At 41.8% G+C, this 18,228-nt stretch overlaps 1 protein-coding gene across 5 annotated transcripts in view; it reads right to left on the reverse strand.

Moving 5' to 3' along the window:
- The window catches only part of NAV3 (neuron navigator 3), a 1,001,553-nt gene that overhangs the window by 35,011 nt on the left and 948,314 nt on the right, over nt 1–18,228 (reverse strand). For all 5 annotated transcript variants that reach the window (XM_069228788.1, XM_069228787.1, XM_069228786.1 and 2 more), the window contains one exon: nt 12,246–12,442. In XM_069228788.1, the coding sequence (XP_069084889.1) occupies nt 12,246–12,442 (197 nt within the window). The remainder of the gene's footprint in view (nt 1–12,245; nt 12,443–18,228) is intronic.

Genomic DNA, 18,228 nt, shown 5'->3' on the forward strand with positions numbered 1-18,228 from the left:
TAGGATATAATGGACTCGTAATACGGTAGGTGGTATATCCGCCACTTTTGGGACGGTTTAACACCGTCCTCCAAAGTTAGAATCAGGCCCTAAGTCATCAGAATGCTAAAGATAATCAGCAAAATATAGGCAGAACAATATTTGATCTAAAACACATCTCAGCCTCAGCAATTGTTAGGGCTGACACTTTGTGCTAAGTGGCCAGTGGTATGAATCTCCACTTAAGTCCAATCACAAAAATGAGGATCTTATAAAAGTGATAACATTTTCCTGGTGTGCCCCAAAATAGAAGATTTTTTTCCACAGTCTAAAAGGTCAAATGCTGAACTAAACTTGATTAAATAGCAGCATACTTTTCTATATAGTTCCGTTGATGTTGTAGCCATGGCCCACAAGGCAAAACAATGATCAATGCTCAAAGGAGGCTCTCAAAATCCGCCTTGCTCTATTGGAATTAGATCAATACTAATAAAACATTCTTGAAGGTAAAGTAAATTATTTTTGACTATACCTTGTCAAGAATATCTAATGAATTGAACTGCTCTTGGATGGTATGCTAGAATTGCCTTTACTTTTCTAAAAAAAAAACAAATGGTTTAGCCATCACATCTTTCTAAAAGAGGGAATTTTCTGTTTCCGTTTTCCATTAGAAAAATTGATGTATTTTATCTGTCCACCAATCTAGTTTTAATTATGTTACCATGTTAGAAGAATAGCTGGACTGGCAGGTCGTCTTAATTTAATTAATTATATTGTGCCTTTTGTCATCTGGACCGTGAATAAATCAAGGATATTAACCTCAGTTTTACACTGCTCAATACAAAAATGGGGTATCTGACCTGATAAATATATCATAGGAGAATCCCAGGCCTCCTCCAGAGTTGAGCAGGTCATCGAGGACTAGTATGCTATGCTACCCTGATTAATATGTTTTAAGAACCTCACTGTTTGCTCATAGCATTTCACCTTCTACATGAATTCCCAATTCTTACAGTAAATAAAGTAATTGACCCTGTTTGTATAGTTGGTTATAACAACTCCTTTACTTTATGGTTTCTGAAATTGTTTTTCCAGTAATTCACATTCTAGGTGGATTTATAATACGTGACTACTTTTAAATAATTTAGTAGTTTTCTGTACCTAATTATGGGGTAGCTGAAGACAAGATAAAGGGTCTGATTACGACTTTGGCATCACAAAAGTGACAGATATCCCATCCACCATATTACATGTGCTATTCTATCCTATGTAACTTACAATATGGTGAAGGGGCTATCTGTCACTTTTTTGACAGACTAGCCCATCTGCCAAGGTCGTAATCAGGCCCAAAATCTCCTTTAACAGGGTTGAGCACCAAGTGAGTTTATTCATGCTTGTAACAAAATCTCCTTACTTGGCTAAAAGAGGACAAAATCTGGAGGTGCTCTGCAGCTAGTTAACCAATGGTAATGGTCCACTGAGACGGGTACAACTTTCAATGGTGAGACACTATTTTCCGTCCTACAGCAGGATAATAATGGTCAATGATTGGGTCCCCCAAACTTTAAGATGTTAAAACTTGTGGCCATCCTGTTCCAAACATAAGCATAAAGATGTAATCGGTTTGCCATTTTTGATGGCCTCAGATGAAGGTCTGGCCATGGCGTGAATTGAAATGACACAGTCATTCAGGCCGATGCCACTATTGGCCAACAATTTACACATACCACTCAGTGCTTTGGAATTATCACACTGCTGGCAAATCACGGGTGGAACATGATGATTGTCTAGTATCACTCATATTTGGGCCTTCTTACTGAAGAGAACTCCAAATTAAAAATACCTGTTATAAACATGGACATGCTATGATAAATTGAAACATTAATAGCAAAGATCTTCTTCATAGCTGTAAAATAATTAGTTTCTGAAAAGAGATTGTGCGTGTAAGTAAACAAACACTCATGAAAAAACTTACTTCTGAGGAACTAGAACCTGAACTAGGCAATGCAAGGGAAAGTCCAAGAAGAGTTCGGATTTACAAATTCACCATCCTTGCTATTTTTGTCAGAATCAGAATCAGGGGAGCACCAGAAATGGTGGACACTTTGCTACAATCTACCAATTTTTTTGACTGGAAAGAAGTATTGAATATTGAGAAACATCACCCGTAGCATAATGATACAAATTGTTTGGAGAAGCACATCTAAATGCTCGCTTCAGCAAATAAATCATGATTTTGGATGTTCCTTAGTGGACGACTTCAGTCAGAGAGGTTCCCCTCACATTAGGAGACATTATCAAAACATAAAATATCTGACTGATCTTATCGCTCTCATAGCAATGTCTCTTTTTCTATTCCTTTAGTCTCCCAACTGGTAGTTACATGTAGGAGCACAGGCACTGTCATCATAACTAATACCACACCTAGATTTTGCTGAAGAGGTAATAAATGATGACATTCCCTTGATAGGGTAGACAGTTAAACCTAACTGAACATGTAAAATTGTAGCTGACTGCGAAGGTGTTTGCACATTTTCCTTTAGTTAAATATTTGCTAGGTTCCTTTCTGACAAAACCTCTGAAGTCTGTAGAATAATTTGTTTAACCACATGTGAGTAAAGTTTTACTTGTGTGACGTAACGACCAGAAAGGCTTTTTTTTCCAAGCTGATATGCTTTTATATACGAGTCTAGGGCCTTTGTGAATTTTGCTTAAACTGGAATAGAATTTGAGCTTTGTTCAAGGGCCATAGTTTATGTGTTTGCTTCCCTTTTTGGTGTTTGGAAAGAAATTCACTGAAAAGTGGGGAAGAACTTTATCAGCTTTTGCACAATATTAATTTGGACCATAAAGCCCCCCCCCCTTTTTTTTTTACTGAGATCTGTATGTGGTATGTTTTCTTTGCTGCGTCTGGTAGTGAACTTCATTAACCCAGATTTAGGTCTCAATTTTCCATGGGTGGTGACTTAATTATTTCGTTTGTTTAGCTTCACTTTTAATTGTACCTACTTTCAGGTTCTTTTCTGAATGCTAATTGAGTGTTGCCCAGTAGCTGAGTTGTTCGAAGTGGGTTGTGAGTTGCTTGTTGATGGCCTTCTTTATCGCTTTGGTTGGGAATGGAAAGCAGGGAGATAGGACAAAAGTTCTTCAGCTTGTTTCGGTCTGCCACCGGCTTCTTGAGGAGGCCCACTGCATTCTTTGAGTCTTCAGAGAATGTGGTGGATGTGTGGCAGTCTTGACGATGTGAGTTCGGAGGATACCAATGGGTGATTCTCCAAGGTTATAGATATAGTGGGGGCATGGGTCTGCTGTGGCTCCTCACTGAGTGGTCTGCATGATCGTCACAGTATCTTCTCTGGTGAAAGTTTTACATTTAGTCAGGTCGTTGTCTTGCTCGGTGATGGGCAGGTTTGCAGTCAGATTGCTGGGGTCTGGTTAGTGTTTGAAGCTGCTGTAAATGTTTGAAATTTGCTGTGAAAGAAGTTTGATAAATCATTGCAGTGTTCTTGGGATGTGGTGATGTCCTTGATGGAGGATGAGTGTGTGCTGGAGTCCTTGATGATTGAGAAGAGTTCCTTGTTGTACCTTCTTTATATGCATTCAGCTAGAGAACCTTTCTTGGTATCTCTCAGACGCTGGCGCCAGCGTCTGAGTGCTGCCTTGTAGGTGGTTCTGTCTATGGTTTCATGGCAGGCTCTCTATCTTCAATTTCTTGCTAGCTGTTTGCATTGTCATTTGGAGTCTCAAAGTCTGTCCGAGTCCCAGCTAGCTGCTTGCGGGTTGATGGATGTGAGGGTGTCGGCACACTTCTTGCTCTTCTTCATCACAGTTAAAGTTAGTGATGTCCTCCTTCAGGTGTCTTTGTGGTTAGGTTGATCCATGCTGAGGGTGTTGAGCAGTGTGATGGAGTCATTTTGCCCCAGCTCCAGCTAGGTAGGCTGAAGCTGGTGAGTTTGTTGATTTGTGGTGTATTGATTGGAAGTGGATGATGGAGTGGTTAGTCGAGGTGAGCAGTGAGGTGGAGCTGTACTTAATGCTGTTGCTGATGGTGAAGATGGGATCCCGTGTGTGTTCTGTGATGTGTGTTGGTTTTGTGATGAACTGGGTTAGCCCTATATTATTCAAACTCTGAAGGAGTGCTGTGGAGCACGTGTCAGTCCTGTTTTCTAATTGAGTCACTGAGGAGTATGAAGGCATAGGACTTGATGGTGAGAGGGGGTGGGTTAAGTGTGTGAGGAGGCTGTTGAAGGTAGGTCATGGACCCGATGGTCGGTAGGTGAGCGTTCCATTCAGTGAAGTTTTCAGAGATTTGCAGCTTTAAGTTCAGATCTTCCATGAATGGGGCGGTGCTCTCTATGGACGTTGAGCACTTGTCAGAGTCTTTGTAGAATGCAGCAAATCCTAATTGTGGCTTATGGGGCATTCCTGTAGTGTGATCTTGTAGCCCGCTGGGACTGTCACACCGATGTGGGGTGTCACTGTTGAGTTGTGCCAGGTTTCCATCAGGAAGAGGAGGTCCAGTGCATCACTGCTGAGCAGGTCCCAGAGTTCGGTACTGTGTCTGTTGAGAGATCAGGTGTTGACAAACATGCATGTTAGTGAGTGCTAGGGTGCAGGTTTTCTGTAGTGTATGGTGTTAGGTGGCGGTATTGAAGGTGTTGTTGGTGCTTGTGTAGTGTGTATGGATATGAACTGGAAGTGGGTGGTAATGAAGGCTCCTACTATGATATGTGGTGCAGCAATAGTGGGAGGAGATGTTTTCCAGGATGAGCGATCAAAAGAGCACTGGGAACATTGCTGATGGGGTGATCGGACTAGGGTCTGGCACTGGGTGCAGTCCAGACATGGATGGGCACAAATGGCTTTGCATTTGGGACACTTTCAGCAAGCCAGTGGTACACTTGCTACATGTGCCCGCTGTGGGGTCATGCAGCAACCACAATTAAGTAGGTTTTGGGAGAAGGACAGCGAGTGGGCCAATGGGGAAGGAATGAAGGGTCCGTGGGTAGGACACAGAGGTCGAAGAAGAAGAGGCAGGATGGAGATGTGGCAGGAAGAGCAGGTAAGGAACAGGAGAGGCAGGACAGGCACAGGAGGGGGGTGCAGTTCTGCAGGGAGTGTGACAGACGCAAGAAAATGAGTGGAAAGGGCAAAAAGACACAATGGATGAAAGACAAAGCAAGTAGAGAAATGGGTGCACACAGTGACAAAATAGGTGACAAGAGCACAACAGCACGAGGGATGAGAGAGCAATCAGGCAGAAACAGGTAGAAAGTGACAAGAACAAGTGAAAGGAGCAAAGAAGCACTAAGAGTGAAACAGAACACAAGCAGAAAAATAGGTAAAAAGATAAATGAGTGAAAGGAGCACAGCGGCACAAGGGGTGAAAGAGAAATCAAGCAGAAAAACAAGTGAAAAATTGATAAAAATGTGAAGCCAAAGAGCAAAATGAGCAGAAGGGTAAAAGAGCTTGGCAGAGGCCAAAGACTGAGTGAAAGAGAAAAAAGAAAAGGAGCTAGTGAAAAGTGGACAGCAGAAGAGAGAGCAGAAGGAGTGAGGCAGGAAGCACAAGGCAAAAGAGCCAGGTCCAACAGGGTCTTGGCTAGTTGTAGGACCAGGCATAGAAGAGCGGGCCGGGCTTAGGCAGATGTCGACCTGACATTTTTTGGAGATTAGCTCTTTCAGCATGCACGACAGCAATTGCTGTTTCTACTACCAGCGCTTTACATTCTTCTGTAAGTTGCCCCACATTAATCAAAGGATGCCTAATATTGAAGGTGTTGATGAGGAACCAAGGTTCAGGCTTGATTTGAGACTTGCGTTAGGATTCTCATCTTCGGACCTTACATGGCATGCAGGAGGGGAAGCTTGTGGGCCTAGCAAATTGTTATTGCGCAGCCTTTCATTGGAATCTGAAATAGCCTTCATTTAAAATGTCCATTTTGTGTGTGATATTCCCCCGGAATGCTTCTTTCTTTTCCTGAACATGTTTTTGTTGCTTTTCCTGAACATGTTTTTGTTGGTCATAGGAGTCTGCACACTTTATCTCTGCCACCCAGTGTTAAAATGCTTGTGCTCTCCTTTTTAAAAACTGTACATTTTTCATATGCCTAATTAGCACATTTAATCTGCTTTTAAGTCCCTAGTATATAGTACCACCTATACTCAGGGCCTGCAAATGAAATGCTACTAGTGGGCTGCAGGGCTCATTGTGCCACCCACTCAAGTAGCCCTTTAAAACATGTTTCCAAGCTAACAATTGCAGCCTGGGGGACTAGTTTTAAACTGCTCTTTTCAACCTTGCAAAATAAATGTTTTCCCAGGCCTAAACATGTTTCTTTTTCTTACTAATAAGTCACCCATATGTAGGCCCTATACACCCATACAGCAGGGTGCATTGTATTTAAATGTAGAACATATTTAATAGTTTATGTGAAAAACAGCCAAACTCATTTTTATTGTGGCAAGATTTGCTCTCCTGCAGGTTAACATTGGTCTACACTGTTGTATTTGATACCTGCTAAACTCACTTGGGGGGATAACCAGAATTCAGGGACTGAATTTAATAGTAATTTAAAATTCAGCTTAATGGACAAGTGAGATTTATTACTATTTTGGAAATGACACCTTTAGAAAGTTGTCACTTTCCTGTCCAAAACCAAAAGGCTTTCTTAGCATTAAACAACTGTCACCTGACCCTTTATACCTTTCTTGAAGCAAGACGCATATTGTTCCCAACCAGTGGATAAAGGTTTCGGTTTGTGAGGAGAGGAGAGGATTGCTGCCTTGAGAGAATGGCCTGGGGCTGTGACCAACTCCTTACTGAACTTCAAAAGATGACTACTACTGGCACCTAGGCAAGCCTAGGTGTGAGATGAAGCTCACACCTAGGCTTGTCCCATTTTGTCTCTCTAGTTAGGCTAGATCTAAAACCGTTGGAGAGCAGGAAGTGACAAGAACTAATTTGAGGGGTGGAAAAGGCTTGCCTTCCACTCACAGTCTGACACATGGAATAAAGTGTGGACCCCACAAACCTCTCTTCATAACACTCGTAGACCTGTGAAGAATCAGGAGGGCCAACCTACTGACTAAAGGACCTGAAGGAACACTGAACTCAGGAACCCAGGAGTGACTCCAACTGTCCGTTGGTTCACCTCTTTTTTGACCTATAGGGACACAAAGCTTCCAGAGACCAGTCCCAACTGGACCTGCCCTGGATCCTGCTGCTGGCCTCAGTTGGACTGTGCCCTGACACCTACGTGGTGTCACCCAGGTCCTGAACCATTGGCTGGAGTTGGTCTGTACTCCTCCAGTTCACAGACTGTGTGAATTGGTACTCAGAAAGTTTTTGTCAATGTTCTACCTGGATACACGATGGAGACCAGGGTCACAATCGAAGCCGCGGCCATATATGTTTAATCGCAGGTCAACCTTATCTTGTTGGTTTGTCCCGCCAGAACAGTTTTGACTTCCAGAAACATTTCTAAATCCAAAAGTTGCGGATTTCACTATGACCGAACCCAAGTAGCATCCACTTGACATCAATGCCTTCCTGGGCATAGACTTCACCACTCTGACCTTTACCATCTTTGTCAATGGCAGCCCCAGGAACCCGCACAATAAGCACCTGCTGCTGTCCACCACTACTTTGGATTCAGTTAGCAGTTGCCCCACCGATGACTCGTTAACAACCACTTATTTCCATAAACGTTTCTTTATCAGAAGGTAAGATGTCCACTGGGACAAACCTGATCCCTGTATCTTACTGGCAGTCTTCCGTAGTCTACCTTGACTTTTGACTTTTTTATGGTCTAGCATGACCAGATGCCTGGGGTTGGCACTTTCAGGTTTTGTTTTTAATTCAAACTTTAAAAATGTGTTATCTCCGGGTCTACAAATTGAATTTTTATTACTTTGGTGTAATTTTATGCATTATATTTTTCTCTATTTTTTCTAAATTGGTTTGTGTAGGCAATCAGGTTACTGGTAGGGGTGGTTGAAATTTTTAATTCCACCAGTAGAATTGGAGATATTTAGTAATTCTATGTTACTCTTTTAATGCGTAATTGCTAATAAATTCAGTCATTCTTCCAACAGAATTAATCAGCAATGTTTGGTTTTATAGAGGCTTGTGAGATGGAGCAGTCCCTTTATGTTTAAAAAACACTGCAGATTACATTTAAGCTGCAGTGATTTCTAAACATTAAAGGACAGCTCACTCTTCTGGCCCTGTTTAAAAACTACTGACTGCACCTTTGTGCAAACTCTTTGGTGCTATCACAAACTCAGAGTATATAACGTTTATATACTTTGAAGTAGGAGAAGGTTCTGGGGATTTTCATCCCCAGAGGTGCTTGGAATTTCCTGCCTCCTTGCCAAACCCTTGTGAGTGTGCTCAGGCAGAGCCTTGGGATGTACAAGTGTGGTAGGTGACAGCACCTCCCACTCATCAAGTCATAGATGACTCACGTTGCCAACAACTATTGCCCTTTGTCTCACTGTCTGGGAGCAAAACACAAAGGCCAACTGCCAGCTACACAGTCATATGGCCCAGGGTACAGGCTGCAAGCACCAAATGGTTAGAACATGAAAATGCCAACTTTCAAAAAGTGCTAAAAGAACAGATGATGAAAGGAATGCTGAACAATGTCAAACAATCACCCCAGTCATCGACCTATGTCTAAATCCATCTTCTTTTTGCTTGCCACACCATTACAGTTTGGACCCAGCCATATGCTAATCAGTCTTCACCCTGCTCCCCATGGGAACAGTCCAGCCCAAACTACTAGGCCAGGTCCTCCTTGGACCAGAAACAAGCATCCTAGGACTGGTATTGGGGTATCGACCCTCATCAGCCATGCTATCCTGAATTTGGTGGCATAGCGAGTATGAGACCCACATCTGCGAATACTCTTCCAACTTAGGCAAGCAAAAAAAAAAAGATGATGGACGAAATTCTGAAAAATCTGAAACATTCACCCCAGTCACAGACCCGGGTCTAAATCTATCATTTTTTGCTTGCCACGCCATTCCAGTTCAGACCCAGCCATATGAAAATCAGTCTTGACCCTGCTCCCTGTGGGAACAGTCCAGCCTGAACTGACAAGCCATGTACATGTGGTACCAGTTTACTAGGAACTTACAAGTAAATGAAATGTGCCGAATGGCTGTAAGTCAATGACATCACAGGAGAAAAGACAACCAACTTAGCACTGATTAGCAGTGGTAATGTGTGCACAGTCCTAAAGTCAGCAACAACAAAAGACAGTAAAAACCTGAGGATGGAAGGCAAAACAGTGGGGGGAAACCATATCAAGGATGTCAGGTACAACAATAACTTGTGTTATGCTTTCGTTATATCACTGTCTGTATGCTATATATACACTCTATACGCTGGCACTAATTTAACCCTGAGCTGTTTTTTTCCAAGCTATCAGAGGGTTAAGCACAGGTTTATTTAATGACTTCCGTGGTTCACCCTGACAAGGATTAAGATTATTATTTGAAGTGGGTTCTCATTCCTTAAACTAATACTCCAACTTCCTGCAGCCTACTTACTTACTTTGTGTTTTAGGAATGGAGAAGAGGTGAGTTGAGGGACCCTCAATGTAGATAAAGAGAAGAGGAGACAGGAAGATTCTTTAATATTTCCTGTTATGGGACTGTAAAAATCAGTAGATTTATTGATTATATGTTCTCGTACTCAATTAAAAGTATGAGGATTGTTGAAAAGCCTGGATCTCACTCCATCACAGCCTGTGAAGGTTTAAACTGCTGCAACACAAAGCTGCATATGGATTCTGACAGTGGGGAGGATGTATGTTCATTGGTGGATAGTGCAGGATAATGACTGACTGGTGAGTATTATGTACGTCAAACAGGAATTTAATGTAGATGCACAGGATGACTCTCCATTGGATCCAGCCATTTTGCAATGTTTACCAAATTGTAGAGTACAAGAGGAGTCCCTTACTAATTGCTTCATTGTGCAAAAGGTAGAGACTCCTACAGCGATCACTTCCTATCAACTTCCTTGTACGCTAGATTCAACTGCTGCAAAAATAAGTCTGGATTTTGTTGAAGCGCTCTTGTCTCTGACCTGTTGGAGCTTAAATTATGAGTGAACAGCCAAGAGACCATTCTTCTATTGAGGGAGGTTACTTCAACTAAGCGTGGATTGTGAGTACCTCATTACCCATTGGCCACCCAACTAAAACAGCTTACAGTGTGTTCCAGGATGAGACAAGGAATGTAATAAAAATATAATAGAGATTCTAACTTACTATTTTGCTTCTACTAACCACTGGTTTGCGATCACGCCTGATCTCAATGTTACACATTGTCCCTACACAACAAATATTTGCTGAAGTGGAATACCAGGTTAGTGCTCTGTTTTTTAAGGGGGGCGGGAAGGTGGACATGGAATTCAATGGCCAGCATGGTGGTCTACAGGTCATCATAATGGCAGTGGTACTTCTCCACAGCTCCTAAACCAGGCACCACTGCTTTGAAGAGAAACAGAGATCAGTTCTGACATTACAAACAGAAGCCTCATGCAGCACTAAGTGCCTCATCACTTCTTTGCACAAGGTGTGGCACTCCACCTCAAACAACCTTGTCTACTCTCCCAAATACATGTCATCAATACCCCAACACTAATCTACTGCCTTTTCAGGACGATAAGTTCAGGAAAGGCTGGTCAAAGGAGCACTGAAGATCTGAGAGCTGACTCAATGAGAAGAGGGAAGGAGGTGTGGAAATAGCATAACGAGCAACAACAGACATGGGTGTAACAGGCAGAGGAGCCTGGGCATGCTCAGTGGCTACAGATCTCAGTTTCAACACTGTCACGCATCAGTCTACGAAGATCTTCTCACTGCAGTAATCAGCCATTTTCTCATGCAAACGTAAACAAGGATAGTTACATGTAAATGTACAGTTCACATTTTACTAACAAAATATTGAAGTTACAAGGTCTCCTAAAATGTGGCTTCACTTTCAATGAATTGGAGATTTTAATACATGAGGAATAACAGAAAGGATTTACTCGGAAAGCCACTGAAATGAGCCTGTATATACCTTAACATCTTTTGCATTATGTAAAGTGTTATGCAATAAACCACTGAATATAGAAGTCTGTGCAACAGGCCTAAAATTTCATTTGAAAAAGCATTTGTGTACTGATCATTTCAAAAGCTTTTAAATGAAAACACCGTTTAAGTGTTAGCATTCCTCAGGAATAAATAAGTACCACAATATTTGGTGGAGAAAAAGAACAAGATGAAGACTTCAACTCGTGGATCACAGGAAAGACCTTCGCTTACTAAACACTTTAGTGCATGCCCTAAATTCATTATTTGAAATCAACTGTATTTGAAAAATATAGGTACATTTCTTTGTGTTTCACCTTTCATTTTGTACAAAATAGGACTTATGAACTGTTTTTAAGAGGTCCAATATTTCAAAGAGAGGAGACATTGTAAACTTTCCAATTCTTGATAGTTTGTGATCTCGCTGACTGTACATGTTTCAAATGATAAGTTTGTATATTTTTGAGAAAAAATGAGCTTCCAACAGAATTTGAGCTACAGGATTGAAGGATTATTTTAACACTGACACAAGAAGAAAGGTTTGCAGGCATCTGCAGAATAGCTACAGAGATAATTTGCTCTCTATATCATGAATTGTGGGTTGTCTGAGGTCTATACACAACACATAAGTGTTTACATGTTTACATTTCATATTTTTCAACTGCACAATTATTTGGCTCAACATTTACAATTTAGGACAAAATAGAGGTAATGTGATTGTCCCAGTATCCTATACAAGTCGAAGACCATCAATTGGACATTACTTAACTTCTTAATTTTATGCACAACAGTGCCATAGCAAGGTGTTTTTTAAGAAGTCTGTGTACATTCAGCAACACCCTACCTCTTTGCATGTTAATAAAAAAAAAAAGTGAAATATATTTTCACCCAAAGATGCAGTCAAGATAACAACATTAAATGATTAAAATAGTGCAGAACATTATTGTTTTTTCTAGCAAAACCAGACATTACAGATAGTTTGTCATTGCAGTATACACGCAATTACCTGCTTGGTTCCAGTGACTATCCATTTAAGCATTATTACTGAGCCATTTTGGTTTCTTTATTTTTTTTTACTATTATTTTTGCATATTCATATTTCTGCAACTTTTACATGTAAACAGTCAAACGTATATACATTGCATTGTATTGTTAGATATGTGGTTGAAAACTCACCAATTGTAACATCCGATGAACTGTGTGCTTCCAAGAAGTTATTGAGATGATGCCATGTTTTAGGTATCCAGTCAATTATTTTGATGAGGTCACTATTGCGCATATTTTTTTCTATCTCAGTCTCAATTAACTTCCTTCGAAGGTATCTACCTAGGAAACTCTTCACTGGGTCTGTGTGATTAGCACAGAGAATCCACCTGAATATGTAAGCATTACTTTAGTTAGAATGAAAGGAATGCATTATTTTCTAGCAGAATGGTTAGAATTCATATTAAATCATACTTTTCAAAAGAATTACAACATTCCTGTGAAGCAAAATATGTTATAACTTTTAAATTCATATGTCAATATTGTACTTGTCTCTTGGGATATTCACTCCAGGTAGGTGTATTTCATTCCTATGTTTAAGAATAGGAGGCCTTTCTTACAAGAAGCACAAGAATGCACAACATGGATGTAAGTTTCAATTCTTGATTCATACAATGTCACTATGTAAATATTTATAATAAAGATGTGTGAAGAAATAGGGTTTCCCCACAACTGATATTGGTGTTTTCTGACTCTGAATATGCGCTCTGGGCTCTGCTAACCTGGCCCAGTGCTCCGATTAAAAGGTAAGTACTATTTAGGTGTAAATACAATTGGTACTGGCAACCTACCTGTAAGATCCTAGTATATGGTAGGGCATATAGGTTTAGATGCCCAGTAGATTTAATGCACTTAAGTCTGTACTGCCATGGTACCTGCGGTCATTTTAAAAGCCAGCCCTGTCTTGCAGGCTCCTTTTAAAATAAAACTATGTTCAAACTCGACTTCAGAATTAAAAGTACTTCCGAAGTCTTAAGCTGCCTTATTTTTTTTACATGTAAGTCCCCTCTAAGGGCTACCTTAACTGCCCCATGAGAAGGAAGCATTGTGATTATAAGCAGGGACATTCTAAAAGATATTTTTATATGCCCTGGTCATGACAAAAAACTGCCAATTTTGTTTATCCCCATTGTAGCACTGCTACCTTCAAAGGCTAATATGGGGAAGCTTTATTAAACTTTAATAAAGCATATCTTTTGATTGGAATGGACTAGAACAGTGATCCAAAGTGTCAACATAATAATTAAAATAATTCCAACAACCTGCCAAAGTTCGATTTATCATAACTATTATAGGGAAAGAGTTTTTAGAACTCTTTCCTACCGATGTCTAAAATCAGCTATGTAGCAGTCTCTTCTGATTAGTGAGCCCCGGACCGGCTGAGCTGCTCTGATGAGGTGTGAAGTGGCCTGGGTTGGGACAAAGGAGACACCTGGTGGGAGGAGATATGGAGCAGCAGATTTTAGGACAGGAATGGGGCTGGGTAGCTAAACTGGCCTTCAAAGTGGGAAAGACAGGATAGAAACCAGACCCACCCCTACTTCTTGCACCCCCTTCCAGATGGGAGCCTCTGTAATTGCATTATGAGAGGATCTGGAAGGGAATTGTAGCAGAAAGTTAGCCACACCTCTAGGTGGGCTTAGCCAGACCTCATCCTCCATGAGGGAGTTTCTCTCTTTTGGATTTTTAAGAAACACTGCTTTCTGGGGGGGAAAAAGTGACACACTTCTAAGAAAGTGTGGCACCTTGTACCCCATTGGTCAGGAGTGCCCCCTGCTTGCCAGCCAAGAAGTCTGGATAAATCTGGGAGAGCTGCCCAGCAACTCAAAGCTCTGCCTGGAAACAAGAAGAAAAAGAAGGACTGTCCTTCTGAACCCCTGGTCTGCACCAAATAAGACTCCATTCACAGGAAATGCACCTCCTGCACACTCTGGGCTTCACAAAAGGGGACTTTGCCTTCCAGCAAAGACTAAGGAGTGGACTCCCTGAAGGCAACAGGTAGAAAAGCGCTTCAAGAAGTCAGCTGCATCAACTCCACCAAGACAAGCCCAGCTCACCTACTTTAAATTAACTTTAAAAGATTTGATCAGGTGCACTGTGGGAATTGTAGTCCCAAAGCCTAAGAGGCAAATAAGAGCTTATAGACCCTTGGCTTGTGTTGTCGACCCATGAAGATCCAAAAATACACCTGTTGAAGAAGGACTGCCCTGTAGGACCTTTGGACTGCACAAGAGAGGACTTCACTCATAAGGACTGCACCTGATGCACTCACAAGGCTTCACAACAAAAGGGTTTTGCCTGTCTTAAAGGATAAGGAGTGGACTCCCTGACCAGCAACATCACAAACAAGGGCAACTCCTGTTGACAAGCTTCACATGGATTTTACATGGATTGACCAAGTGACTTGTGGGAGTTTTAGTCCCTGATTCCAAGAGGCAAATCAGAGCTTCGGAACCCTTGCCTGATGCTATGGACCACTCAAATGCATCAAGAAACACTTCTGGAAGTAAGTGTAAAGTGTTACATTGCAGACGGCCTGAACTCTCGACTTTGTTCTCTTCCAGTATGACCTTTTTAAATCCTTTCAGGACTATTTGCTTCTAAACACTAGTTTTACTTTAAATTTTCAAACAGTCATATTTATGATTATCTGCATTGGATCTTGGTCATTTTGGTGTAATTTTAATCATAAAAATATTTCCTATTTTTATGGATGGGATTTTGATTTTTATTTTGTGTTGTGTCTTACTTATTTACTTTATTTGTGTTTTTTTAAATGTGTTACACACCCGTCTCCTAAGTCAAGCCTGTCTGCTCACAGATAAGCTATCAAGGGTTGAGCAAGGATTAATTTACTGAGAACTTGACTAGGCCTTATTTGTGATTGAGGAAATATTACTAGCTGTAGGTACCTACCTGCACCTACTAATAAACCACCTTCCAACAAGATGGAACTAGGATTTTCGCAATACTGATTCTAGGAGGAGAATAGAAATGTGCTTTTACCTCCATTAGAGGAAAAGGAGGATATTCAATAGGAAGTCACAAACTCACGTTTTCATGTTAAGAATTTTTACACATCCTTCTAGTGCTTTTTGCCATATCACTTTTACAAACACACACACATTAAAAAAAAGGTTGCTGTGAGAGTGCAAACTTTTAGGAAACCTCTTATGAAACAGAAACTGGAAAAAAAAAAAAACCTTCAGAACCTCGTCTCTGAGTCGTAGTAAGACATATTACCAGACCTGTTTTAACCTACATCCAATGTTAATCATTCATCTATTTACTGTTTCTGTCTCTCCATCTCAAGTAGTGAAACTAAATAATTCTGCCACATAGTTTATTTTATCACCTCACTCTACTTCACTCCTTTTGCTTTGTTCACTGCTTGGATAGGCCCAAGCCAAATCTTATCAAAACTTGTTATTGAGACGAAAGGGTAAATTTTTAATTTCAGTTATTTGTTTTATTGAAATAAATGTAAGTTGTACATATAGCTTTCTCCATAAACATTGAATGTCTAGTAGATCAATTTGGTCTCCTGGTAAACAGTGACAACACCCCCCCTCCCCCAACATAAAAATATTCAACAAACTGTGTCTCACTATAGTTTGCATGGAACTCCAATAGAATGGTTTAATTCCTGACCTTTATCAAATGACGCTCCATAGGATCCCTGCCACCCCCAGAATCACTAAGCAAAGTCTTTCGGGATGGCAATATCTAGCTATGAACGTACAATGAGGAGAACTGTAGATCCTTCACTTATCTGCCTTCATTACTTTGTCTTTTCTTGTTTCAATGGTTTGGACTGTTGGGATTTCAGACTAAGGGCCTTATTATGACCTTGGCAGGGGGGTTTCCTTCATCACAAATGTAACAGATATCTCGTCCGCCGTATTACAATCTCCATAGACTATAATAGGATCATAATGCAGCAGACGTAATATCTTGAGTTTGATGCATAATTTTCTGCATTTATAACCAGTGTCTCATGTTTTTATCACCCTCTCGCTACAGCTGAAATTCTGCAAATCATTTAAGTGTCATATTTACTCCCATATCACAAATGTCTATTATGTAGAGCTCAATATGCACTACAATATAGAGGACATACAAGCTTGAGGCTCAGAAGAACTATACAACTGTTATGAGTTTATTTATTTTCAAAAAAGCATATAAATGGAACAATCTGGACCCTTTACATTGTTTCTCTTATAGAATATGAATGTCGCACCCAATGGGTTGCCGCATCTAGTCATACCCCAACATACACTCCTTCCCTGGCTAATATAACAAAAGATAAGTCAAGTTTTGAATGAAATAAATAAGGATAGAGTTCCCGCCACAAAGACTAACCAGTTGTCTTTGCCCCATTAGCACGCTCCTTTAATTTGGTTCGTCAAAGATGGGTGGCTATACTAAAAACAAATAGGTTGGTTGGTGTAGGAAAGTACCATCTTGCCTGGCATGTTACCCCCATTTTTCACTGTATATATGTTGTTTAGTTGTATGTGTCACTGGGACCCTGGTAACCCAGGGCCCCAGTGCTCATAAGTGTGCCTGAATGTGTTACCTGTGTAGTGACTAACTGTCTCACTGAGGCTCTGCTAATCAGAACCTCAGTGGTTATGCTCTCTCATTTCATTCCAAATTGTCACTAACAGGCTAGTGACCATTTTTACCAATTTACATTGGCTTACTGGACACCCTTATAATTCCCTAGTATATGGTACTGAGGTACCCAGGGTATTGGGGTTCCAGGAGATCCCTATGGGCTGCAGCATTTCTTTTGCCACCCATAGGGAGCTCTGACAATTCTCACACAGGCCTGCCACTGCAGCCTGAGTGAAATAACGTCCACGTTATTTCACAGCCATTTTACACTGCACTTAAGTAACTTATAAGTCACCTATATGTCTAACCTTTACCTGGTAAAGGTTAGGTGCAAAGTTACTTAGTGTGAGGGCACCCTGGCACTAGCCAAGGTGCCCCCACATTGTTCAGAGCCAATTCCCTGAACTTTGTGAGTGCGGGGACACCATTACACGCGTGCACTACATATAGGTCACTACCTATATGTAGCTTCACAATGGTAACTCCGAATATGGCCATGTAACATGTCTATGATCATGGAATTGCCCCCTCTATGCCATCCTGGCATAGTTGGCACAATCCCATGATCACAGTGGTCTGTAGCACAGACCCTGGTACTGCCAAACTGCCCTTCCTGGGGTTTCACTGCAGCTGCTGCTGCTGCCAACCCCTCAGACAGGCAGCTGCCCTCCTGGGGTCCAGCCAGGCCTGGCCCAGGATGGCAGAACAAAGAACTTCCTCTGAGAGAGGGTGTGACACCCTCTCCCTTTGGAAAATGGTGTGAAGGCAGGGGAGGAGTAGCCTCCCCCAGCCTCTGGAAATGCTTTGTTGGGCACAGAGGTGCCCAATTCTGCATAAGCCAGTCTACACCGGTTCAGGGACCCCTTAGCCCCTGCTCTGGCACGAAACTGGACAAAGGAAAGGGGAGTGACCACTCCCCTGACCTGCACCTCCCCTGGGAGGTGTCCAGAGCTCCTCCAGTGTGCTCCAGACCTCTGCCATCTTGGAAACAGAGGTGCTGCTGGCACACTGGACTGCTCTGAGTGGCCAGTGCCACCAGGTGACGTCAGAGACTCCTTGTGATAGGCTCCTTCAGGTGTTGCTAGCCTATCCTCTCTCCTAGGTAGCCAAACCCTCTTTTCTGGCTATTTAGGGTCTCTGTCTCTGGGGAAACTTTAGATAACGAATGCATGAGCTCAGCCGAGTTCCTCTGCATCTCTCTCTTCACCTTCTGATAAGGAATCGACCGCTGACCGCGCTGGAAGCCTGCAAACCTGCAACATAGTAGCAAAGACGACTACTGCAACTCTGTAACGCTGATCCTGCCGCCTTCTCAACTGTTTTCCTGCTTGTGCATGCTGTGGGGGTAGCCTGCCTCCTCTCTGCACCAGAAGCTCTGAAGAAATCTCCCGTGGGTCGACGGAATCTTCCCCCTGCAACCGCAGGCACCAAAAAGCTGCATTACCGGTCCCTTGGGTCTCCTCTCAGAACGACGAGCGAGGTCCCTCGAATCCAG

Source organism: Pleurodeles waltl, chromosome 4_1, assembly GCF_031143425.1.
Source record: "Pleurodeles waltl isolate 20211129_DDA chromosome 4_1, aPleWal1.hap1.20221129, whole genome shotgun sequence".
Classification (NCBI taxonomy): Eukaryota; Metazoa; Chordata; class Amphibia; order Caudata; family Salamandridae; genus Pleurodeles; species Pleurodeles waltl.